Source organism: Hippopotamus amphibius, chromosome 1, assembly GCF_030028045.1.
Source record: "Hippopotamus amphibius kiboko isolate mHipAmp2 chromosome 1, mHipAmp2.hap2, whole genome shotgun sequence".
Classification (NCBI taxonomy): Eukaryota; Metazoa; Chordata; class Mammalia; order Artiodactyla; family Hippopotamidae; genus Hippopotamus; species Hippopotamus amphibius.
The window spans coordinates 32,351,170-32,377,246 of NC_080186.1; the positions used below are offsets into that span (position 1 = coordinate 32,351,170).

The 26,077-nt window shown below is 41.3% G+C and overlaps 1 protein-coding gene across 1 annotated transcript in view; it reads left to right on the forward strand.

The window, feature by feature from the left end:
* SMAP2 (small ArfGAP2) overlaps positions 1–24,428 on the forward strand; it is a 44,120-nt gene extending 19,692 nt beyond the window's left edge. The window contains exons 2-10 of the mRNA XM_057706737.1: positions 9,731–9,864; positions 11,299–11,384; positions 12,363–12,441; positions 15,591–15,677; positions 17,068–17,149; positions 18,179–18,288; positions 19,077–19,242; positions 19,694–20,010; positions 23,063–24,428. Of these exons, the coding sequence (XP_057562720.1) occupies positions 9,731–9,864; positions 11,299–11,384; positions 12,363–12,441; positions 15,591–15,677; positions 17,068–17,149; positions 18,179–18,288; positions 19,077–19,242; positions 19,694–20,010; positions 23,063–23,188 (1,187 nt within the window). The 3' untranslated portion in view covers positions 23,189–24,428. The remainder of the gene's footprint in view (positions 1–9,730; positions 9,865–11,298; positions 11,385–12,362; positions 12,442–15,590; positions 15,678–17,067; positions 17,150–18,178; positions 18,289–19,076; positions 19,243–19,693; positions 20,011–23,062) is intronic.
* Positions 24,429–26,077: the final 1,649 nt, after the last annotated feature.

Below are 26,077 nucleotides of genomic sequence, written 5' to 3' on the forward strand. Positions count from 1 at the left end.
TACCTGGTAGGAGGATAATGTTGCTTTGCTTCATTTCCATGGATATTGTAGCAGTTTGTTTGCTACATCAGTTCTATCATTGACCTCCTGGATTAAGTTGGCTCAACTGGCTTGTATTTTGGTTGAGTGTAGAATAGCTGCTCTCTTCTTCTAGAATCTCCAAACCTCTCTCTGTATCTTGCATTTTTTGTTATTTTATATAAATATGGGAGGAGTAATGAAGCAGCACCAGGAGGTAAAAATGGTAAGAAGGCAGATTAATGGGACTCAGTATAAAAAAGGCATCTCTAATATTCAGTGCCATCCAACCATAGAATGGCCTTCCTTTTGAAATGGTACCTAACTGACTTAATACCAGAGCTGTTCATGGAGGAACCAGATAAAAGGATCGCAATGACTAATGAGAAGGCTAGACTCAACTGCTTCTAACATTCTCTCCATCTATGTTTCCAATTTTAAATTCCTTGGTGAAGTATTTGCCTTTATTCTCTAATCAATCTCAGAAATCTTTCAATTTGTTTTGTCTCAGACATTTAAAAAATGTAACTTCTGCTTTTTTCAAGTATGCGAATGTTGACAGTGTCTCTTTTTGACAAAAGGAAATAACATTCTTGCAAGATGGACCGGATGGAAAGGGACTTACTTCTCTTGCAGAGCATTCTGAGAGCAGAGGTTGATTGAGTAAGCCCTTATTTTGGCCTCATGGTTCCTTAAAATGTCTGTACTTACAGAAGTTCAAAGTTACTGTTTATTGTTATTGTGGAATAGGGAACTAGGTGAATTCTCTTTTGTGTTGATGGAAATAGGCTGGTAAACATACCTCTTAGTAGCCCTACTTAATTTCTCCAAGATGCCACTGGTGTTATGTGTATTCTTCTTTGTAGTGAATCAGGGATTGAAGGGATATAATGAGTGGAACTGAGGTAAGTAGCATTAGAATTGTTCTTAAAACAAATACTGCTTCTTCTTCGCTTTGATTCCCAAATTTCATGTTGAAGTTAGTGACAGACCAAGTTCAAGAGAAATTGCCTCTATTTTCAAATCAGAATGTGTTGATGGAAGTTCTTCTTTACGTGTCTATCACATTTAAACCAGCTTTCAGTGCCAGTCATAGGCTCCATGAACTGACTTTGATTTCATATTTTTAGATTCATCAAGATCTAACATCTTCAGGGAATTCCCTGGCTGCCCAGTGGTTAGGACACCATGTATCCCCTGCAAGGGGCATGGGTTCGATCCCTGGTGGGGGAACTAAGATCCTTTATGCTTCATGGCTTGCCACCGCCCCCACCCCCAGAAAAAAAGATCTAACATCTTCATAGATTATCTCACATTGCACTTTCAGAACCATTGAATTTCAAGTAGGAAGGGACATGAAAATTTCCTACAAATCAGCCAGTAGAACTATAGTAGTAGAAGGGACTTTACAGCTCATGGTTTACCCCACCCACTGCACAGGGATCATTTCTCTACCATCCCTGAGAGTCAATCACCCAGCCTCTTCTTGAACACTTGCACTTACTGGGATTCCACTATTTCTGGATATGCTGCATTTGTTTTCACACATCCTTAATTATTAGTTAGGAAATCCTTCCCCAGAGTGTGCCAAAATCAACTTCTGTTCATTGGTGTTAGTTCTGCCTTTGGAGCCTCACCAAAGTAACCTAATCCCTTTTCTGTGCAATATTTTCGCCTTGAAGGTGTTTGAAAACTTCTTCTCCCTTCATTTTGCAAAACAGGGAAAAATTGTATGCTTTTTATCTTGCTAATTGATGACTTCATTTAACAAATACTTATTTTGTATGTACTACTTGCAAGCATTGTGCTAAATGTTTGGGATAAATGATGAAGGGATGAGGTCCTTGCCTTCCAGAGCTGATAGTCTATTTTAGGGCAAGAGAGTCTTGTAAGCCACTAACTGTAATAAGATATTAAGTATTGGAAGAGCAAAGCATGCAGTGGACTCTTAGCCATAGTGAAGGTCAAGGTTTATTCCCCTGATGGCCTCACAGAAAGAGGTAACATTGGACTAGACTTTGAAGTTTGTTGATCAGGGAATTGGGGAGAAAGCCATTCCAGGTAGGAAGAAGGTGTAGGCAAAGAGGTGTGAGTCATGACATATTTCAGAATGATGACTTGCTCTTCCTGCGTAAAGCACAGGCTCTTAAAGGGCTTTATTATCATGTTAAGGAGTTTCAACTTATCCTGCAGCCAGTAACACATGGGTGGCTGTGCTGTTTTGTTTTTTAAATACCTGTACTGTTTCTCTCATTACAAAAGTAATACAAGTTCATTGCAAACAATTCAGAGGGTATGTAAAAAAATAGGAAAATAAATATTTCACACTTCCACTACCCAGAAATAATAGCTTTTAATATTTTTCATATATTCTTCTAGACATTTTTTCTCTGCATACATATACATTTATTCACAGTCTTAAACAAAAATGGTTTGATTTGTTTTACGTATACTGTTTAAAATCGTATTTTATAATTAACAGAACATGGATATGTTTCTATAATAAATAAAGAGTACAAATTTTTTTCCCTAATTTTGTGGTGATACCACAGTTCTTTTATGTAATCTGTTGATAGTTTTTGTTAGAACATTAATGTATTATATCAATGAACATTCTTAATATACGAGGGTGAGTCAAAAATTATTATCTGCACTCCAGTTATATTAAAACTTCTATAAATTCTATAGCCAGAGTGCGGATAATTTTTGACTCACCCTTGTATTTCTTTGTGTACTTGACCTGTTTCCCTGATGAATTCTTACGGGGGTGGGTGTGGGGTTGGGGGGGATGGTGTTCAAAGGATTTAGTAACTTTTAATTAATCTTTTTATTAACTTTTTATTTTTTTATTTCTTACAATAAACTGCATATATTTAGAGTGTACAATTTGATCTCCCAATTCATTCCCCCCCAACCCTCTCCGCTTTCCCCACTTGGTGTCCATATGTTTGTTCTCTACATCTGTGTCCCTATTTCTGCCTTGCAAACCGGTTGATTTGTACCATTTTTCTATAGTCCACATATATGTGTTAATATACGATATCTGTTTTTCTCTTTCTGACTCACTTCACTCTATATGACAGTCTCTAGGTCCATCCGTGTCTCTAAAAATGTCCCAGTTTCATTGCTTTTTACAGCTGAGTAATATTCCATTGTATCTGTGTACCACATGTTCTTTATCCATTCATCTGTTGATGGACATTTAGGTTGCTTTCATGTCCTGGCTATTGTAAGTAGTACTGCAATGAACATTGGAGTGCATGTGTCTTTTTGAATGATGGTGTTCTCTGGGTATATGGCCAGCAGTGGGATTGCTGGGTCATATGGTAGTTCTATTTTTAGTTTTGCAAGGAACCTCCATACTGTTCTCCATAGTGGCTGTATCAATTTACATTCCCACCAGCAATGCAAGAGCGTTCCTTTTTCTCCAAACCCTGTCCAGCATTTACTGTTTGTAGATTTTCTGATGATGCCCATTCTAACTGGTGTGAGGTGATACCTCACTGTCGTTTTGATATGCATTTCTCTAATAATTAGTGATGTTGAGCAGCTTTTCATGTGCCTCTTGGCCATCTGTATGTCTTCTTTGGAGAAATACCTATTTAGGTCTTCTGCCCATTTTTTGATTGGGTTGTTTGTTTTTTTGATATTGAGCTGGATGAACTGTTTATATATTTTGGAGATTAATCCTTTGTCTGTTGATTCGTTTGCAAATATATTTTCCCATTCTGCGGGTTGTCTTTTCGTCTTGCTTATAGTTTCCTTTGCTGTGCAGAAGCTTGGAAGTTTCATTAGGTCCCGCTTATTTACTTTTGTTTTTATTTCCATTACTCTAGGGGGTGGATCAAAAAAGATCTTGCTGTTACTTACGTCGAAGAGTGTTCTTCCTATGTTTTCCTCTAGGAGTTTTATAGTGTCTGGCCTTACATTTAGGTCTTTAATCCATTTTGAGTTTATTTTTGTGTATGTTGTTTCCCTTATGAATTCTTACGGGGGTGGGGGGTGGGGTTGGGGGGGACGGTGTTCAAAGGATTTAGTAATTTTTAATTAATTTTTAAACAAATTTTATCTCCCTGCTATGTGCGAGGAATTGTTATGTCCTGGCAATGTGACAGTGAACATCACAGGTCTGTCTGCTCTTGTGGCGCTTATAAATTAGTGGAAAAGACACTTTCAGCAATCACACAAATAAATATATGATAAAATATGGTACAACTTAGAAAAAGTAAAGGGTAAAGGAAAGTTTGTAACCTTTAAAAAGTCCTTATTTTTAGAGACACATACCAAAGTATATACAGATGGAACGGTATTATTATATTTGGGGTTTGCTTCAAAATATTCCAAGGTTGGGAGTTGAGTGTGTGGGGGTATAGCTGAAATAAGATTGGCCAGAGGTTGATAATTGCTGAAGCTGCTGGTTAATTTACTTGGCTTTTGTGTGTTTGAAATTTTCCATAATGAAATGTAAAAAGAGGAGAAAAGATGGAAGAGAGAATACGTTCAATCTGGTTTAGATTGAGGGACCAAGGAAAGGCTCCTTTGAGGAAGAAGCTTTTCAGCTGAGACCTTCATGGTATATGGGAGTTGACCAGGCTACGAGGGGTGGACGGTGGTTGGGGAAGGAACTTTTTAGGCAGGAAGAGCAGCATGTACAGAGGCCGAAAGCCCTAAGTAAGGAGCATGTTGGTGTTTTGAGGAAATGAAAGAAGGCTGGTGTGATTGGAGCTGAGAAGCTGGGGAAGTAGCCATGGGCCAGATTATGTAAAACCTTGGAGACCATGTTAAGGATTTTGTTCTTTAATCCAACAGTGATAGAAGGAAGGCTTCCCTAAAAGGGTTTTTAGCAGCTGAATGACCAGGTCACTTTTGCTTCTTTAAGAGCTCAAGCTGGCTGTTTTGCAGAGAATGGTTTTGGTTTGGGGTTGGAGGAGAAGGGAATGTAAAAGTGGAGAGACATTAACTAAGAGGTTATCACACTAGTCCAAGAGATCTGGTGAGTTTGGATTAGAGAAACAGTGTTGCAGATGGAGAGAAGAGTTATTGATTTGAGAGATATTTGGTCTCCGTGATGGTATAGATATGGCGGTTGAAGGAGAGAGGTATAAAAAATGATGTATACATTTCTGACTGATGCATTTGAACAGATGGAGGTGTCATTGACTAAAATGGAGAAGAATGAAGAAAGAAGGTTTTGTGACAAAAGATTGAGAGTTCAGTTTGGAACATGCCATTCAAAAGACTTGCGCCAGTTTACATTTTCACCTCTATATTTGAGACTACATGAAAGGTTTATATTTGGGTGCCTGATTTGTACAGATTTGTGTTTTAGAGAGATTATTCTGGTGGGAGTCTGGAAACCAATTAGTTGCTAGTCCATGAGCTCTTTGAATTAGGGAATCTCATCTTCATTGTCTCTGACTTTGTATTCCTGGTACCTAGCAGGCAGAGTGCTTGCCACATAGTAGGTACTCAGTAAATAGTATTAAAAGAATGAATGCTTAACATGACATTGTAAATCAACTATATTTCAATAAAAAAAATTTAAGAGAGCTAACCAAAAAAGTCTTTTGCCCATTTAAAAAAAAAAAGAAAAGAATGAATGCTTATAGGTGAGAGATGAAAAGGTTTAGGTAGAAATGAATAGTTTCCGGGAAAGTTTCCAAGGTAGACTCAGCAGGACTTGGATGGAAGATGGAAGAGAATTTCTCACCCTTCCTTGACCTTTCCTGTTGAAGAGCTTTTCAACAGCTCCAAGATGCTAGCAGGTCTAACTGTGGGTATCCAGGGATGTAGCAATGTTTTTTCCCCCTCAACATTTATTTTTGGAACTCCATAGGTTAGAGGTCAACAAGTTGTAATTATTGTAATGGTAGCTTCAAGCTGTCTGTAACTCTAGTTCTCTTCTGCCTGCAGATTTCTCAAGCCCAGAACCCTTCTAGGCCTAGCAGCTCTGGTGATGGGGGAAGTTTTAGCAGCAAGAAAAATTTGCAGCCGGGCATCAGTAGTTAACTCAGTTATGTGGAAGCCATCCAGTAGTTGAATGTAAATTGGATTTACTTATGTGCTTCCCATTTTACAAATGTAGAAATAAGCTCTAGAGAAAGTTGTCAAAAGGCATGCAACTAGTCAGTACAAGCCCAGATTTCCCTGATACTAGGCTGGTACTTACTAGAGCCGATTTCTTAACAGATTAGCCAAATCCATATACTTTCTTCATTTTTACCGATCCCTCATTGCAGAGTGATTATTTGTTCATTTTAATATTGCTTAATGCTTCCTGAGCCTGCTAGTAGGCCCCTGATGAATATGTTCACTTAGCCATGACTTTGTTCTCATGTTGTGCTAATCACTGCCAGTTTACATCGCTCTCTATCCTCTTTGCTTTCCAAATGGTTTGAAATATTGCATCTCAGAGTCTCTTTCCATTTTCAACTTCAAGATGGTATCTTTTGCATTTTCTCCTCGGTTGCCATGGCCAGTGACTTTGGAACACTGGGATCATCTTCGTGTGCATCCCGTATTTAAGTAGGCTGGCCTTGTAGCAGCAACAGCAGCTACTGTGGAGTCCAGGCACGGCAGATGGCTGTCAACTGCCCGCCTCCCTGTGTGTGTGTGTGGTGGAGGCATGGGTGGGCACAGGGCAGGGAGGGGGTGTATAGCAAAAGGGGAACAGGTGGGGGTTTAAGTAGTACATTTTCAAGGAATATTTTGAGGGAGATAAAAGAAGCTGCTTAAAATTTCATGTTTTCTAGAAGACTCTGAAATTGTATCAAGGGTAAATTTCTTTCTGCTATTCAGTCAGTTGATTCTGGTTCTGACGTTTTAGGACTGCAACTCACAGTCCTGTCTAACAAACAGCACTCTGTGGCATTGCCTAGTGTGGGTATATATATATATATATATATATATATATATATATGTATGCGTTAACATGCCTTAGCATGGGAAGTGGGTTCCAGAAATCTCATTCTATACTGTGTTCTCGTATGTAGCTCTCTTTTATTATTACCCCTCCATATTCTCAGCACTGTGGTGAGGTGAATGTTATTGTACACATTTTGTAGATGAGGAAACGGAGGCTTAGGAAGTTTAAGTATCTCTCTGAAGGTCACACAGCTAATCATTGATGAAGCTGATCTTCAAAACCTAAGTTTTTTTCTAGCTGCAAAGATTATGCTTTTAATAACAACACCATTTGCCCATATTTTCAGCCATGTAAGTAACTGCCTTTCCTGTGTTTTCCTTTTCTCCAATTTCAGAATCCTTTATGGAGTGTGCAGTTATCGATTAATAAACCTGGTGGCTTAAAACTAAAGGAGGCTGAGAGTCTGAGACAGAACTGTCCATATTTCACTGGGAAGAGGCTGTAGGAGGGATGTGGGAGGCTTTCCTCTGACTTTTTATGAAAATACGAGGGTGAGTCAAAAATTATCCGCATTCTGGTTATAGTAAAACTTCTATAAATTCTGCAGCCATAGTGCGGATAATTTTTGACTTACCCTCACATTATTGCCTGTGTTTCTATACGAGGCCTTATTAGTGGCTCCAGAATAGGATTTAGTCTTGTATTCTTTGGAGGCAGAGAGACTTGAAATACTCTGGAATGGGATCCAGAGAAATTCCACAGTTGTGACAGTAGCTTAGATGTTTGGGAACCACCTTCTCCAACTTGGGGCCAGGAAGCAAATAGCGTAGCATTCCACAGCTAGCTTTTGATTAGTGTTTTTGGCTTCTGATTTTGTTAGCAAACAAATATAATTTGACTATCTTATCATGAGTTCTAGCATCTAGAGCAAAGGGAAAATGGTAAAGAAACATGAAATATTAACTTTTGGTCCCATTTTTAATCCCATATAATTTAGATTTCATCTGTTTCTTTTTGAAAACTGTAACCCGAAACAGACCTACAGCACCCTAAGCAACCACATTCACATCCGTTTAGGTTTTCTGTTTTGTGTTTACGTAACTTCCTGCCACTGAAAGAAGTATGTCGATCATTTGTGTGTTTATAGGCTACATAGCAGATCTACTGTGCAAATCTGTCTGGGGATTTGAAGGGACTGAAGGTCTTTTTAGAAGATAAATCTGAGCCTATGAAGATTATAGCAGTAAGAGGATATTGGGATAAAATTTCAGGCAGAGAACACCACCTGGTGGTTAGAAGGAGGACTCAATCCTTCTGTATTTGTAGTTTTTTGCCGTAGTATCAGTGATATCTTTGTCCAAAAAATTACATTCTTATTTATAATAATTGTGGATTCAGATTTCTAAGAATAATTTTCTGCCATATGATTCTAGCATTCCCTCATTAAAACTGCTGTCAAAACCCTTAGACCAACCAAACTGTTGTCCGTGTCCAGCGGAATCAAAACCTCGTGTCCTTTGTCGTTCCAAATGCAGGTCCTGTTTATCTCTGTAGAAAATCAATTAGTGTCTTTTTCACCTCTTTATCACAACCTTTAACTTTAACACCACACTTCTTTTATGTGGTAAATTTCTGCCTACTGGAGTGATAGCAAAGGAAATATAGTGATTTTTCAGTAAGTCTTTGGCAGCAGTCCTATAAAAGTCAGTCGCTTTTATCCTGTATAAAAATTAGGAAGAGGAGTTTGAAAAATTTCTGGAGTGATTATGAGGGTGAGCAAAGCTGGCAGGGGATGGGAGATTATGTAACAGATTTTTACTAAAATACATATCTGAGATATCTTTTTTATTGCTATAAGTATCTTTATTATTTGACAATCCTGAATCTAAATAATTCTATAGCTGGGTAAAGTAGGGACATCAGCTCGAGGGGAAAGGATCCTATGAAGTGAATCTGGATGCATATTTTATAGGCCTGGTGGGGAGGGGAGGATAAACAAAGTTTTAAATTTCAGGCTGAGCCTTGAGAGGGCATGCATGTCTGTATCTTTTTTCCTAGTAGGAAAACTGAATCCAGGTCTCACTACCATTGAAATGTTTCTTGGGGGAGGGCTGTTCACGTTAGATACTAAATAGAACGTGGCATGACTTCCCACTGTTCTCCTGGGATTTTTAAAAACATAAATAACAATATTATATTTGCATTTCAACACTCATATTATCAGACACTGTAAAAAGCTGCTCCATTCACAGATGCCCACATATTATATAATCCCATTTGTATGAAATGTCCAGAACTGGCAAATCTATAGAGACAGAAAATAAATTTGTGGTTGCCAGGGGCTGGGGTTCGGGGGGAGTTGGGAGGAAATGGGGAGTGCCTGCTAATGGGTTTGAGATTTCTTTTTGAAAATGTTCTGGAATTAGATAGTAGTGATGGTACACAACTGTGTGAGAATACCAAAAATCACTGTATTGTACACTTAAAAAATTTAAACTTTAAAAAAAAATCTCATTCTTGGAGGAATGAACAAAACCAGTTTTTTAAAAAAAAGTGATTGTGGGAATTCCCTGGTGGTCCAGTGATTAGAACTCGGTGCTCTCTCTGCCAGGGCCCAGGTTCAGTCCCTGGTTGGGGAACTAAGATCCTGCAAACTGTGCAGTGCAGCCAAAAAAATAAAAATAAAAGCTAAAACAATTGTTTTAAACATTTACAAAATGTGATTGTGGTAACAATTCTCTCACTTATGTTCTAGCTGAAATGTTGTCTGATAACCTAAATATTCCAGTTCGGGTCTTGAATGTGGTTTTAATTTGTATTTCGTTGCCCTGTTCCTGACCCCCACAGGGCCACGATGGGCCTCCTGGAACATCGGTGTGTTCATCTGCATTCGATGTGCGGGAATCCACAGGAATCTCGGGGTGCACATATCCAGGGTAAAGTCAGTTAACCTCGACCAGTGGACTCAAGAACAGATCCAGGTACTTACACAGCCCAAGAGGGAGTCAGCTGCTCCCATACTTCCATGTAAAAGTAGTTCCAGATGAATTTCAGTCAGACTGGGCACAAAGGTGAAGGTAAAGGAAAGTTTAGTTGTTAAACATGTGTCACATGTAGAAATTTTAATCTTTATATTTAAGACACAAGTTATTCTACTTATATTTTACCTCCTTCAAAACACAAGTAGTCTGTGGGCTAGGACCCTCGTGGATCCATGAAGGTATAAAGGGGAATCTTTGGATTATTTTCTAAGGCCCTTGGCATTTGCAGAGCTAACGTTTGTAGTTTTAGATACTCACTTAAAAAAAAAAAATGAACGAACCCTCCGACACCTAACTTACAATAATGTTTTATTGCAGAAATGCATATATGAGTCTTGCTTGCTGTTAGGGTGGTGGGCTGGGCATGAGACACTTAAGTTAGTGAGTCCAGCCTGGCCTGAGACCTACACCTCCATGTGGCTTCATTGTTCTCTCTTCTTTCTCTTCCTGCATTGAAACTTGTTAAAGGAATTTATTTATTTATTTTTCCAATATCATCTTTTTTTTAATGTCTTTTTTATTTATTATTTCTTTTGAGGTACACCAGGTTCAATCATCTGTATTTATACACATATTCCCGTATTCCCTCCCTCCCTCGACTCCCCCCCACCCTCCCCGTCCTGGTCCTCTAAGGCATCATCCATCCTCGAGTTGAACTCCCTTTGTTATACAGCAAAAAAAATTTTTCCCCTGTGTTTTGGGGGAAAAGAGAGGCTCCAAAGAAAACCAGTTGCTAAAGTTGGTGTTAGAAATAAGAGGTTATTCTTAACAAAAAATGATTACAAGTTACTTTAGATTATTTTTATAGACTCACTAAAGGGCTAAAAGGTTAGTTGTATTTTCCAGTTACACTTTACTGTAGCTTATGAAGGAAATTTACATGCCATGGAGGTATTTGGGAATTTGAAGATTTTTTAAAATCTTGGAATTTATCTCTCACAAGTGTTAAGGAGTCTTTCAAAAGCCTAATGAGAAACACATTTATTGGTAGTACAGCAGAATAGGTTAACTGCTGCTATAAACTCAGAATTGTAGTTGTTCTTGATTATCACCTGCCAAGTATACATTTTGATTGGCAGCTGTCTGTCTTGGACTTTCAAGTGGGATCTTGAATTATTATTGGATTAAATGTATCTTGTCAGACAGATCTTCAATAAAAGGAAAAAGGGGTGTCAGGAAAGACAGCTGTGGAGGTGAATGGTTGGGAGTAGAGCAGAGAGAATCATGGACTGGAAATCAGAACACACGGGTTTAACTCTCAGTTCTGCCACTCCCTTGGTTGGTTCTTCAGTTGTAAAGTGGTGCAACTGGGTGAGAAGTTTTTCATTTCTTCTTGATGTGACATTCCTTGTTTCCACATCTCTTTGATTGCAGTGCATGCAAGAGATGGGGAATGGAAAGGCAAACCGACTTTATGAAGCCTACCTGCCTGAGACCTTTCGGCGACCTCAAATAGACCCGTATCTTTTGTGGAGCAACTTAGAAGGCTGAGTGGTTTTTTTGGTGTTTTGGGAGAGTCACACAAGACTCAGGACCCATGATCTAACTGTGCCATCTTTATGTGTGGATTAGTCTTGGCTTTTCCTCTCTCCTGCAACCAAGACACACAGAAAGCCCATGTATACTTTTTAATGTCAGAATGGTGGTGTCACATGGGGAAGACTTGTTCAGAATTGACTGCAGTTTTTCACTTTGAATTCTTCCATAAAGTGACATCTCCAATAGTTCTTGGATCTCTGAAACTACTGTTTGATAAAAAGAATACTTTATTGTGCTATGTTGAATAAGCAAAACTGCCATTCATTTTTAATGCCTTTTTATGTCCTAGCCGAAAGAATGAACTGTTGTTGACCAGTTAATCCATAACTTTCTTCCCATCCCCTCAAAAGAAGGTGGCACCCAGCTCACAAAACCAAGCCCCCTGAAGGCAGTGCTTCTCCAAATGTGGTTTGTAGACCATCTTGTTAGAGTTTGCTTTGGGTGGGTAAGGGAGAACCTGGTAAATGCAGGTTTGGGGCCCTGTAGAGGAGCCGCTGATCAGAATCTGGAAGCGGGGCATGAGAGGTTATGTTTTTAAGGGGCATCAGGTGTCTTTGTTTAAGACCTATTGACATAAGGGCTTTAAAATAGATAATTGACTGCTTTACCTGTATTCTAGAACAGCCGTGGGCTCCACTGATGTCAGAATGAAGCTTAATCCCATTTCCTGCTATCATTACTGTGAAGGAAAATCCTAGGAAATGCTGATTCCCTGCAGTAACCGTGAAGGAGGCATTTTAAGGTTTTGGTCAGGAAAACCTCCTGTGAAGAGACAGGAGCCAGGTGGGGAAACCAGGCAGGAGGGAGAGAGAACAAGGTTCCATGGGATACAGATTTACTTTTTACAGTCATTCTGTGAGGAAGATTTGTTTGCTTTATCCTTAATAAGCTTTTCACAGAGCTGTCGAGGGATTTATTCGAGATAAATATGAGAAGAAGAAATACATGGACCGGAGCCTGGACATCAATGCCTTTAGGGTTGGTTGTAAATCTTTCAAGTTTTGTTCATAATAAGTAATTTGCTTACTAATCAGGCCAGGGGAGAATTTGAAGAACAGCTACCACAATACTCTAAGACCATTAAAAAAAATAGTAGAAAAATCTAGCTATTGAATCAAGACCATGAGATAGCATGGAGCAAACTTTTGCCTCAGGGGTGGACCAGCTATCAGTGAATTCTTTACCTTGATCTGGATTTAGATGTCCCAGTTCCAAATTATTTCTTCAAATGGACATGTTGGGCATACTAGATTAAATGGAATAATATGTGTATGTGTATACATGTGTGTGTATGTGCATTTTTTTTTCTGTAAATGAAGTCAACAAAATTAGGTGTAATTAAATCACCAGAGTTTCCTTCAGTTTGACCAGCACATATTTCCAGTGTGTCGATGGACTGATTGCCAACGGGACCCTTGTTCTTGAGAGGGGTTTTAGGAGACTTCCAGTTGCCAAATACACTTTTCATCCTAGGTATGTGGTTAGAATCTGAAATACAGGGTATGATACCTGGACAAGTATAACATACAGGAGGAAATACAACATGGTTTCTGGAAGAAGAAAATATGCCTGACTAATGACAACTAGAGGAGAACCAATAAATATGACTATTTAGACCTTCAAAAAGCCTTTGACAAGACTCTGTAGTAAATTTGCTTTGGAATAATCAACTGTTTCTCTAGTCAAGCAAGTATGGAAAATATGGGATTCTCCAGTTCTAGCAAAGGGCCTATCTTGCTATCATCTGTCTTCTATTTGTTGTTTATTTAATGGAAGATGTACTAGCCAGTGAAATCATTCAGTTTACACAGGGTGTTAAGCCCTTCCAGGTGACTTAAAGTCACGCTAACTGGAAACAGCTCCGGACTGATCTTTTGAGCTTGTGTGGAAAGGGGCACTAACGGGTAGGTGGATTTCAGTGTAGGCAAGTAAGTGCAGGGTAATACGTGTAGTTAGGTAAAGATAATTCCTTCTTCACTTAGTATGAAGGGCCCTTACCTCACAGCCATCCAGAAAGGGGACCTGGAAGTTATTGTAACTGTTCCAAGAAAGAATCAACCCAGAGTACAGCTCCGGCTTGGATGGCATCATCAAAAAGGGTTTGAAACCAAAGCACAAACGTTTCCTTTCATTTGTAGAAAACTATGGTCTGTCTGCTTAGCTCTGTTCATTGTATCAGAACATACGAAATCAGATGAGATCAGAAAAAGGTATGGGAGGTAATTCTGCAGGTGGGAGAAGAGGAAAGAGTAGCTATATGGGGATAGATAGTGTTCATTCCTAATTATGTTGCTGGTGTACTGTACCCATGAAAGCAGCCTGTTTTACTCACTGAATGTTTTCACTTAGGAAGGAAAGATTTCCATGTGCCAAAGAGCTGTTTCAAACTTTTTTATTTGATGTACTTAGATTTTTAAAAAATATTCTTGTGAAGATTTATATGCTCAGAATTAACATTTGCTAAGCGAAGGCATTTCGTATCAAATCTAAAAGAAACTGGCTGTGTTGATTAAAGAGTATTCTTTTTAAATGGACGGATAAGACATTTTTAACTTCAAGAAATCAAGTGTTGTATATTAAAGCATTATACTATGTATGAAACAGACATAGCTGCGTGTGTTCTTCATGATTATACTATCACTTTACAGACAACATGAAAGTTAAAGTGGAAAATCCATGCCTACTCTTATCTTTGCTAGTGATTATCATCTTGGTGTGTTTCCCCCATTTTCTTCTATGTAGTTACTTTTTGGAGGCCTAAATATAATATAGTTATATAGAATGTCTCCTGCTTTCATTCAATTTAACACATCTTTTTTTTTTAATGTTACTTGTTACTTTTCACAACTTGTAATTGTTGCATCTTATTCAGTGAGTAACTAGATCACAGTTTATTTTACTATTCTTTGTGGCATAAAGATTAAGTTTTTCTTCAGCATATATAATTCTGGGATGAAGTTCTTGATGTATATGACCTTTTCCAAGTTTTGGATTATTTTCTTAAGCTATATTACAAAGTATGGTATTATCTAGGTCAAAGGGCTTCAGTATTTGTTTCTTCATACTTTTGCCAGTATACTTCCTAGACGTTGTACTGTTTTATACTGTCTTCAGCATTGGGTAAAAGTGGTAGTTTTACTCCATCCTTACCAGTATTAGATATTATTATTAAGATTTTTCTCCCCCCCCCCGCCAAAATGCGTTTTTTTTGCAGAGGGGCGGGGGGGACAGTGCTGTGCAGCTTGCAGGATCTTGGTTCCCCAGCTAGGGACTGAACCCGAGCTCTCAGCAGTGAAAGCGCAGTGTCCTAACCACTGGACCACCAGGGAATTACTTTAAAAATGCATTTTAAATTTCACTTTTTGATCATTAGCAGGGCTGACCAGTTTCCTTGTGTACGCTATACTTCCTCTTATGTGCCTGTCTTCTTGTTTACTTTGTGGTTCTGTTTTGCATTTTGATTTTTTTATGATGAAAATGTAACCAGTAACAGTATAATCTGTGAAAGTATTACGAAACTGCCTCTGAAAGTAACAAAAACTGAGACTTTCTAATATACTGGTTTTGATGTGCTTTTGGGTGCATTCAGGATACCCTAAAAGGGATACTTTAATCCTTTTACTTGTTTTTGTCTTATTTCCTTGGTTTTTGCTCTTCTAATCTTTAAGCTTAAAATTATGGTTTATTTTATGATTTTTAAAAAAGGAGATGAAGAGGGAGAGAACTTTTGATTGAAGTCATAAAATCACAAAGGCTGTGTGCCGAGTAAGAGGACCATTTTTCACCACTGTACCAAGATGAGCAAGTTAAACATGGGTCAGAAAGGGGCAGCAAATGTTTTAACCTCTGTAGCTAACCCTGTCTGCACACTAGCAGTCATAAGTGGCTTAGACAGAGCAAAGTGGGAGGTGCTTAAGAAATCTGAAAGATGCCTCTTACAGCCTTGAGGCCAGGGTGGAAGAGGCCAGTGCTCATGCCCCACACCAAGAAATCCCCGGGTTTGTCAACTCCTGCATCAGATTCAGTAGGGACTTTTGTGCCCTTTTGGGACATTTGGGATTATAATTTTTTGAACTGTTAGTCACCATGGGGCCTGTTCTTTGTCTTGTTCTGTTAAATCATCATAGAAAGAAAAAGATGACAAGTGGAAAAGAGGGAGTGAACCAGCTCCAGAGAAAAAAATGGAACCTGTTGTTTTTGAGAAAGTTAAAATGGTAAGTGAGGAAGTGTGTGCACTGTGTGGATGGCCTCGGGTGTGTTTATGTGTGCAGAGGGGAGGGGTGGGGTGGGGTTGGTTGATAGCGTATTGCACGTGGGGCTAAAGGGGGCGGGGAGCACACTTAGATCAGATCACCCACTGCCATTCTGCTGCTATCTCATTGCCTTGTTGCTGCCTGGTCTAGTCTATAACATTTCTTTTGGGGTCCAGATGGGAGCTTGGGAACTGCATCTGTCCCATCTGAGCAAGAGGCATGTTTCATGGCAGAATGCCAAGGCTCTGTGACACCTTCTGAGCAGATGCTACATTAGTTCTTCTCTCTTTAGACCTTCTGTACCTCGTGAAGAACAGTCCAGAGCCAGGTTATCCTAATCCATTTTAAACCATCCCTTCTTGTATTCTTGCTCTGTCATATTGAAGTAGGCACCTTTGTTTTCCCACAGGACATATTGTGGCTGTGGTAGTAGATACTCCATTATAGGAGTTTAGAATCTTGGGAGAGAGGACTTTTTACTACTTGCTTAAGGAAGAGTCTTTTATCATTATTCTGAGTCTCACTGTCTGCAGAACACAGTCCTCAGTGATATTGGCAGAGCGAATTAGGTAACTTTAACTGAGCTCCCTTTTGGTATTAAAGGTTTTCCAATCACTTGGGAAATGTGGTGGCTCTTGTACCATCAGACACCTGCCTTTATGCTTGGCTTTTCCTGGGACAAAAAACAGCTGCTTCTGTTGGATACCCTGATCTGTGGTCTTGGTTTCAGAAAGATCTGTCTCTTCAGAAAGCCAAACAAGCACAGATGACAACTTTGTTTTTCACTTTAGGTTTGATCTCTTCACTGGGCCTCCTGACTTGATTTAAAAAAAAAAAAAAAATTATTTATTTATCTATTTATTGGCTGTTGGGTCTTCATTGCTGTGCACGGGCTTTCTCTAGTTGCAGAGAGTGGGGGCTACTCTTTGTTGTGGCACATGGGCTTCTCATTGCGGTGGCTTCTCTTGTTGCAGAGCACGGGCTCTAGGTGCATGGGCTTCAGTAGTTGTGCCATGTGGGTTCAATAGTTGTTTGGTTCATAGGCTCTAGAGCTCAGGCTCAGTAGTTGTGGTCCATGGACTTAGTTGCTCCACAGCATGTGGGATCTACCCTGACCAGGGATTGAACCCGTGTCCTCTGCAATGGCAGGCAGATTCTTTAACCACTGCGCCACCAGGGAAGTCCCCTGACTTGATTTTTTTCCACGACACCTCCTGAATTGTGTTTCTTGTTAAGTCTCTGAATAAACAGCAACCATGCCACAAGAATACCCGTGGCTTTACAGTGGAGAGGGGAATAGAAGTTTCAAAAACACCTGCTTATTTCCTTATGTAACATATTTTCACCTTAGCCACAGAAAAAAGAAGATCCACAGCTACCTCGGAAAAGTTCCCCGAAATCCACAGCACCTGTCATGGATTTGTTGGGCCTTGGTAAGAGTTAGACCTTTCCACTCCCATAACCTTATAAATTTTAATGAATTCTCTGTGACCCTGGGAAGATAGGTAGAGATGGGGCTCTTCAGTTGGTGGCTTCATCACTAAGATTTTCCCTTGTGTTCTTCCTATTGTTTTACATCTGAGCAGTTGTTCTAAGAAGTGTTGACATTTTTCAGGGAGACAGTACAGTGATGGAGTAGTGGTTAAGTAGAGTCGTGGTTAAACACGGCCTTTGAAACCAGAGTCCCAACTCTGCACTTACTATCTGTGTGACCTTGGGTAGCTTACTGACCTCTAAACATTACTTTCCTAACCTATGTAGTGAGGATGAAGAGAGTCTAATTCAAAGACTTATTGGAAGGATTAAATGAGATGATGCCTCTAAAGCTCTTAGCTCCTTGCCTAGCGCAAACTAAGCATTTAGTAAATGTTAGCAAGTTTCACTAAATCAGCGCCTGTGAGCCCTGCCCCCATTCCTCTCGTTTTCCAGGTGCATCCTGTTTCTGAGATGACCATTACCTTGTGGTCACTTTCCTCCAAACTTTTGAAACCCTGAACTAGTGGTTCTGCCCCTTTCAGAAATAGAGCCTGTTCTTACCTTTCACAGTACTGATGGCTGTACTTTGTTTCAGTCCATTCCTGCTGCTTTAGGTTATTGACTACTTTGGCTTCTAATGTCTATACTTTTCATTTCTCTCTGAAAATGAATCTTACACAGCTTTGCCCCTCAAATAGCCCCAAAGGAACCAGCCAGCCCTCTTGCGGTGGTGCTAATGTAGCCTTCAAGCCTGGGTTTCTGCTGTCCTCTGCCTGAAAGCTGGGCTACAGGCTTCTCCAGAGTGTCCTTGGGAATGAGGGGTGAGGCCTCTTGTGAGATGCCCCATCCAAGCTGGGTGGTTCCAGAGCCTAGATTACTGGGTCCACGATGAAGCATGTGGGCCTTCTCTGCTTTGTGTCTAGAACAGAAGGAGGGAATGGGCTTAATGAACAGTGCCATGTTTTAACTTTAATCTCTCTTTCCAGATGCTCCTGTGTCCTGCTCCATTGCAAATAGTAAGACCAGTAATACCCTAGAGAAGGATTTAGATCTTTTGGCCTCTGTTCCATCTCCCTCTTCTTCGGTTTCCATAAAGGTGAGTTTTGTGGGCACCTCAGGATTCAAGAGCATTCTGAAAAGGGTGACTTTGATAACTTAATCATGGAACAAAGTCAAGCTTCCTTGGTGGAGTTGGACTTTGGTTTCTTCATTCTTCCCTTAATGCTGTCATCTCTGTTACAGCCTAAGGTTACTATTCATTCCATTTTGTCTTCCGCCAAAAAAGAGGGCCCTTTGGCTGGACTTCTGTTGAAGGTGTGTCAGATTGTAAAGGCTGATCTTGTAAGTCAACTCCTCAGCCTGAGTTATTCCCAGAGAGTTTGTAAGTAGGAAAGACTTGCTACCATTTGTGGAATACCTGCTGTGTGCACCAGGCACAGTGCTAGGTGATTTTGTATACCATTTTGTATGTTTCATTTATTATTTAAATACTCACCACAGCCCTGCAAAATGGGTCTTTCAAAGATGAGGAAACATTAGTTCACAAAAGTTCTGTGACTAGCCTCTCACTCCACAACTAGTAAACGGTGGCACTGGGATCTTAACTCAGTTCTCTCTGGCTGCATCATTTGTAAGTCATTTTTATTTGCTTTTGTGTTAGTTTTCCACCAAATCACGTTGTTTTGCTAAGGAACAAAGAATTGTACCAGAGCTTAACTATCAGATGTTTCCAGATATTTGTATGGTAAAAGTGTCAGGAGGCTATTAACTCGAGCCATGAACTCTTATTGCAAATGTTAGGATGCAGCGGAGAGATGAGGGAGGTCCTTACAGAGACCCCTGTGAGGACCATTCCAATTCCCGCCCTGCCCTCTTTGCCCTAAGGTTGTAGGTTCCATGCCAACCGCAGGGAGTGCTGGCTCTGTTCCCGAAAACCTGAACCTGTTTCCAGAGCCAGGGAGCAAATCAGAAGAAACAGGCAAGAAGCAGCTCTCGAAGGACTCCATCCTGTCACTGTACGGATCCCAGGCTCCCCAGATGCCTGCCCAAGGTAGAGTCCACGTGGTCATGGCAACGTGCCAGGCAGACGTGAGGCCTTGCATGCAGGGATTAAGTGTTGTGACAGGGGTAGTTGCCTTCGGGGCCAGGACATCATACTTCAGACAAGCCTGAACATGACATTTCTTGTGAAGCCACCAGGTATCAGGAGATAGATATTACTGTAACTCAGAGCCATACTTCCGTGCGGTCTGGTATCACAGCTCTTTGAAGTCTGACTCGGGGTCTGGATCTGGACCCTAAAGGGGAAGTGGCTGGGTCAGCAGCCCGCGGGAAGCCATAGCAAGTCTTGTAGGGGCTCCGCCGAACGGTCTTGCTTGTAAAAGAGCATTCGGAGTTGAGTAGCCCTGATGAATTCTAGCTGGAAAGGAGCAGCCAGTGAGCGCTTGGACTGACCTCATGCGTGTTCCTCTTTAACAGATCTGTGTGTGTTTCCTTGGCAGCAATGTTCATGGCTCCTGCTCAGATGGCGTACCCCACAGCCTACCCCAGCTTCCCTGGGGTCACACCTCCTAACAGCCTAATGGGGGGCATGATGCCCCCACCAGTAGGCATGGTGGCTCAGCCAGCAGCTTCTGGGATGGTTGCCCCCATGGCCATGCCTGCAGGCTACATGGGCGGCATGCAGGCAACCGTGATGGGTGTGCCAAACGGAATGATGACCACCCAGCAGGCCGGCTACATGGCAGGCATGGCAGCTATGCCTCAGACCATGTATGGGGTTCCGCCAGCACAGCAGCTGCAGTGGAACCTTACTCAGGTAAGCGGCTCTGTTTCACTCGGAACAAGAATTTTGAGCGTCCCTCAAGGCTGTCTCACTCAGTGTCTCTCCCTTACCCTCTGAATCCTTACAGTGTAAATGAGATATTTCCAGAGACATTCTTGGGTTTGCTTCATGTATCTATTTTTTTAAACAGAAGTTCTGTCTAACCTCATACTTTCTAAGGCGTTTGGGTTCCTATAGAATAAGGGTAACTGCCTAATTCTAAAACTATCCACACATTCATCAGAACAGAACAAAACAAAACAACCTATACAGATATGCAAGGAGTGCAAATAAAAGCACCCATAACTCACAACTACCACATCTAATGGACATAATACTACAAACCCGAAATTACATGACAGTAGGCACATAAACACGGAAATCCAGCAGAGCCAGCATCACAGAGAGACCATGAGAAAAGAGGAGGGGGAGCAGGGGGCTAGAGGTGACAAAACATAGATAAAATTACCCCCTAGAAAGAGTAAGCCCTGCCCTGATTAGAGACATGCTGAGAAGAGGTGTGAGACTTGGTGGAGTAGAATTCTGGTTACTTGGAGAATCAAAAACAAGGGACTTGAAATATATAGGATAATGGGAGGTAATTTAGGAAAAGCATTGCGTCTAGGAGAGATGGGGATGACTTAGAAGGAGGGGGTGCTCTTTGGAGATCTAGTGGTGAAGGGGAAGTAAGAAATGAGAAGTGGAAAAGAGAATCACAAAATCAGAAGATCCACTGTTCTCCTTCCCACCAAATCATTTCACTATACCAACAGAAGAGGGCGCCCTTGAACTAAGAAATCTACTAGTCTCCACAGACCTTCTCGCATGTCTGTATCGCTACTGATTCAGAAAAGCAGAGCGCTGCAAACTAAACAGGAAGCGGCAGGTGACGTTCATACAAAACCACTATGAGAAGAAAATAGAAAATGAAAATCCAAACAGTTCAGGAAGTGGGAATTCTCCCCCAAAACCAGTCACGAGGTAGAAGAAAACTGTCACACAGCCCACCACCTGAATAAAATGTCCTTTTACAAATACCTGGATATAAGACAAAACAGCTTGAATCAGAAATTTAAAACCTTAGAACCGTAATGGATGAAAAACTGGAAGTTGTGAAATGAAAGTTTATTAAACCCAGGAAACAAATTGAAAAATGACACAGTTATCTTAGAAATAGACTGAATTACGAGTTGGTCAAAGGAGAATAGATTCAGCTGAAAATATATTTGGCACTGAGGAAAGACATGAAACAGCTCAGAGAAAGAAAACTAAACATAGAGGGCAGTAAAAAGAATCAGAGAGAAAGTAATACAGAAGTAAGGCAAAGAAGACCTAACATAAATATATTTAGAGAATTTGGAGGACCTCCCCCCGCCCCCCCACCCCCGCAAGAAGAAAGACAAAATAGTGGAACACACTATATTTAAAACTATAATACAAGAATGTTTCCTAGAAGTAAAAGACTTGAGTACTATATTGAAAGGACCCACTGTGTATCTGGAAAAACTGACTCAGAATGGTCAACTCTGACATATCCCAGTAAACTTTTAGACTTTGCAGAACAAGAAAAAAAAATCCATGAGTCCGTAGTGATATTTTTTTAAAAAGTGGGTGTGGGATAGAGGGAGGGAAAGTCTTCTTTGCAGAAGAATGACAGCTAATAATTGTAGAAAAAACAGGGTATTCACACATTCTCAAAGAAATACCCTTCAGATTACTTATTAATTACAAGGAAAGCACCTATGATGGACATGGTCTTAGGTAAGTGACCAAACATAAAATTATCAACAATGGGGCACGTTCATTTCATGAGCCTCCTGGTATCTTATGCTAGGAAGGACACAATATCACTTACATAGAATTTTTGCCAAAAATATTTAACTTGGATCCAACCACAAGAAAACATGAGATAAATCTAAATTGAAGGATTTTCTGCAAAACAACCGACCTGGACTCTTAAAACAGTGTCAGGAAAAAATGGTGGAGGAACTCTTCTAGATTAAAGGAGACTAAAGAGATGTAAAAATGAAATGTATATTAGAATATAGTATATTAATGTTAAACTTCTTGAACATATTAACTGTATTGAGGTTCTAGGAAAGTCTTTCTTATGAGATGCCTCCTGACTTATTAAGGGATGAAATGTCATATGTGCAATTTTCAGTGCCCATCGAAAATTTTTAAAAGCTGATATATATGTGTATATCAGAGAGAAAATAAGGCAAAAAATGTTAATAATTGGTGAATTTAAGGAAAGACATATGGGTTTCCTTGCACTATTCTTTCAACCTTTCTGTAAATTTGAAATTTTCTTCAAAGGATAGTGGAAGAAAAATAGACCTTCTTCTAAAGGAAAAGAACTTTAAACAGAAAGTGTACCACGCTTGGAAAATTTAAGGCATTTTTCTTTGATAAACAGTTTTTCTGTTCACTGCCAGAGGTCAGTCTTTCAAATGAATTCATAAAGAGACCCCAGCCGCACCCAGGCCTGATGCCAGTGACTCTTCTCGCCCAGCAGCTTCCCTTCTCATACACTGAAGACCTGAAGACATGTTGGTCTTTTTGCCTTCCTTTGTCCATTCTTCTTTCTCTCTCCGCTCGCGCTGCACAGCACTTTCCGTGACGCTGTCGGTAGTGACTCTGCTGCAGATGAGACAGGAGCGCTGGCGTGGGGGCTTCTCTTCATGGTCTCAGGGTTGGCTCCAGCCAGTTCACAATAGGCCCCTTCTTCTCAGGAGGAGAGACTGGAAAGGAAAAAGAGAATAACTTCCCACGCCGCTTTTATGTTGACTCGCCCCGGGGTTCCCCCTTCCCCTCCCTGAGCGCTGGCCTCAGACAAACATCTCCCTTCTGGAAACTCCTTCATCTTCGTGGCCTGGTGGCCTCGGAGTGATCCGCGAGGGTCCGGGGCGGGCACGTAGCACGACAGAGCTCCCCTTTGTCTCGCTCTCCCCTCCCCGCAGGCGGAAGGACTTCTTCCCTGCCTTTTGCTCTGATTGGCCGCATGCCCACAGCCCGGTCTGAAAGTCTCCTCTCTCCCTTTCAGATGACCCAGCAGATGGCTGGGATGAACTTCTGTGGCGCCAACGGCATGCTGAGCTACGGACAGTCCATGAACGGTGCAAACGGACAGGCAGCAAATCAGACTCTCAGCCCTCAGATGTGGAAATAAACACAGCACACCTGGATGACTGCCACTCTCCCCAGCACCCCTCCCCATGTTGCCTCTTTCCCCAACTCCTCCCCCCACCCTCTTCCCCTTTCCTACCTCTCTCTGTTTGGTTTAGAAATTGCTCAACCCGTCACTTGGGACTTGGCATTCTGCCCAGCCCAGCCATGTCCCAAACACTCGGACCTCTCTGTTGCTTCCTGTGTCCCCCAGCCATCCTGACTCCTTCCCTCGCCTCAGCCCTGGTCCTCTTCTGGCACCAGCACCTTAGGAACTGTTGGCAGAAGGCACTTAGACTGCAGGATACATGTGCACACCTTTCCCACAAGGTGAAACCTCCTATCAGGCACAGAAAGGTCTGTAGAGGGTGTGTTTTAGGCAAAGAGGGGAGGGTTTAGAGGTCCTTCTATACCTGTTGATAAGCTATTTCCATATGTTTAAATTTTGGGGGGAAAGGGAGGCGTCATGCCCCCCTGATTTATGGGAATGAAGAAAGTAATGAAATCAAATGAAATACTACTTGGGTCTTAGAGCAGGTTGGCCCTAGCCCTGCGGCGAGGCAAACCCCTTCCTATGAGGACGTGCAAAAGCATGAGTCTCCTTTGTCCTGAATTGCTTTCTGGATCTGAGGCTTCAGAACTTGCTGCTTGGGCCAGCCTTGATCAGCACCAAAGGCTCTCCAAAGTCCCGCACAGAAACACACACCACGTTCCCTGCCTCCTTCCTGCCTTCAGTAGGATCTGGCTTTGTGGCCTCCGGACCAGCCCCTCCGGTGGGAATGCAGAGCTTAACGTGTGTCGTGCTTATGCGTACGTGTGGATTCCACCCCCCACTCCCTCCCCATCTGCTCTGGGTGTTTTTGTTTTTGTTTTTAGTTTTAGGTTTACAACAGAGAGGAGTTAATTTATCAACAGCCTAAACTGTTGCCAGTTTTTCTTCAGTTAAAACAAATTTACCATCCCATTGGTGGCTCCCTTCCTCCTTTCCCCTCTCCGGCCCACCGATCGCTCTCACCTGCCGGTGTGTCCAGGCTGTCCTGTGTCCCCACCTGTCCAGGTGTATGAGGCAGAGCACCTGGGCAGCTTTCCTCCCAGTCATTGTTCACCCCACTTGAATATTAAAGCAAGAAGACTTTGCTTAAAAGATTTCATCTATGGGAACCACAACTGGTTGCCTTTCTCCTGTGTATGTGTAAATTCCTTAATAAATATTGCAGGGAAGGACCACTCGCTTGCTGTCACTGTGTGTCAGTCTTGGAGGAGGGTGAGTTCCACCCAGGTTTTCTGCTTTCCAGCAGCAGTTTCCCTCACTTTCCATATTTTAAAAAAACTATTACATTTAGAATGCATAAACAACAATGTCCTACTGTATAGCACAAGGAACTATATCTAACCTCTGGGATAAACTATAATGGAAAAGAATATTTAAAAATGTATATATGTATATAACTGAGTCACTTTGCTGTACAGCAGAGATTGGCACAACATTGTAAAAATAACTGTATTTCAATTAAAAGCAAAACAAAACAAAAAAAACCTTCATACGGACCATACCCAAGGGCCAGGCCCAGGCTCAGGTAGTCAGAAACGGGGCCTTTCTCCAGTGGTGTCTAGAGTTGTGAGGGAGGGAACTCTGGATTTCTGCAGCTGTTGGAGTCCCAGAACATCAGAACTGGAAGCACTCCCCACCGCCCAATAGTAAAACTGAGAACCGCCCTGCTTCTTTTCTTGGAGTACATCTTTTGAATACTTCCAGGTGTGAGAGGATAGCACAGTGGCTAAGAAAGTCAGCTCTCGCTCAGGCTGCCAGAATTCATATCTCTTCTTACTCTGTGAGCTGTGCAAGCTACTTAGCCGTCGTGTCTCAGTGTAAAGTGGGGCTCGTGATAATACTTAAGGTAAAATGAAGCAATTCCTGTGGTGCATTTAGCACTTTGCCCTCAAATATTAGCAACTATTATGTGCCAGGCCTATGTTGAGTATTAATTCATTCAACAGGTGTTTCATAAGTGCTTACAATGTGCCAAGCACTGTCTTAGGCTCTGGAATAAAGCAGTGAATCAAAACTCCCCGATCTCATGGGATAGTGTGGTAGGAGAGATGGACAATAAACAAGTAAGTAAATTATTTAATTTCAGGTAGTAATAATACAAGGTAACAAGTTGAGGGGAGAGAGTGGGTATGGGACTGTTTGGATGGAACAGTCAGAAGGAGGTTACATTTCAACTGAGACCTGAATAAGGAGCCAGTTGTGTGGAGATCTGGAAAAACATCAGAGCAAAGGAAGGTATCTGCATTGGAAATTGTTTGGTGGAGGTATTGGTTTGGAAGTCCTCAGGGTGTGGATGGTATGTAAAGCCATGAGACTAGATGAAGTCACCTAAGGACAGAACATGAGAAGAGGACTGAGCCTTGGGGCCCATCAGCTTTTAGAATTTGGGAAGAAGAGATAAGAAAAGAATAAATCTGAAATAGTCCCTGCTCTTAAGAAGCTGACAGAATCACTGGGCAACCGACGTGGAATCTCTTTTACAGGTTTTATGGGAGCTAGGAAGGTCGGGGAAGGCTTCCTAAGGACAGAGGCATTTGAGCTGAGTCCTGGGGTCGAGGTAGGAGTTAACCAGTGGGTGAGGTGGGGGAGGGGAAGAGAGTAGTCCAGACAGATAGTACCATGTGAACAAAGAGATAGAAACCTGCAAGAGCACAGAACATTCCAGGAAGTGTAAGCAGTTCTATGTTTCTAAGGTCTGATGTGAGTCAAGGTGTGGTGAGAGGTGAGACCCAAGTGGGGTCAGGCCAGATCATGGGGGACCTTCCTTCACCCTAGGAAGGAATTTAGCCTGAAGTGTAAACAGTGGAGTGACATGGTCAGATTTGAGTTTCAGACAGCTCA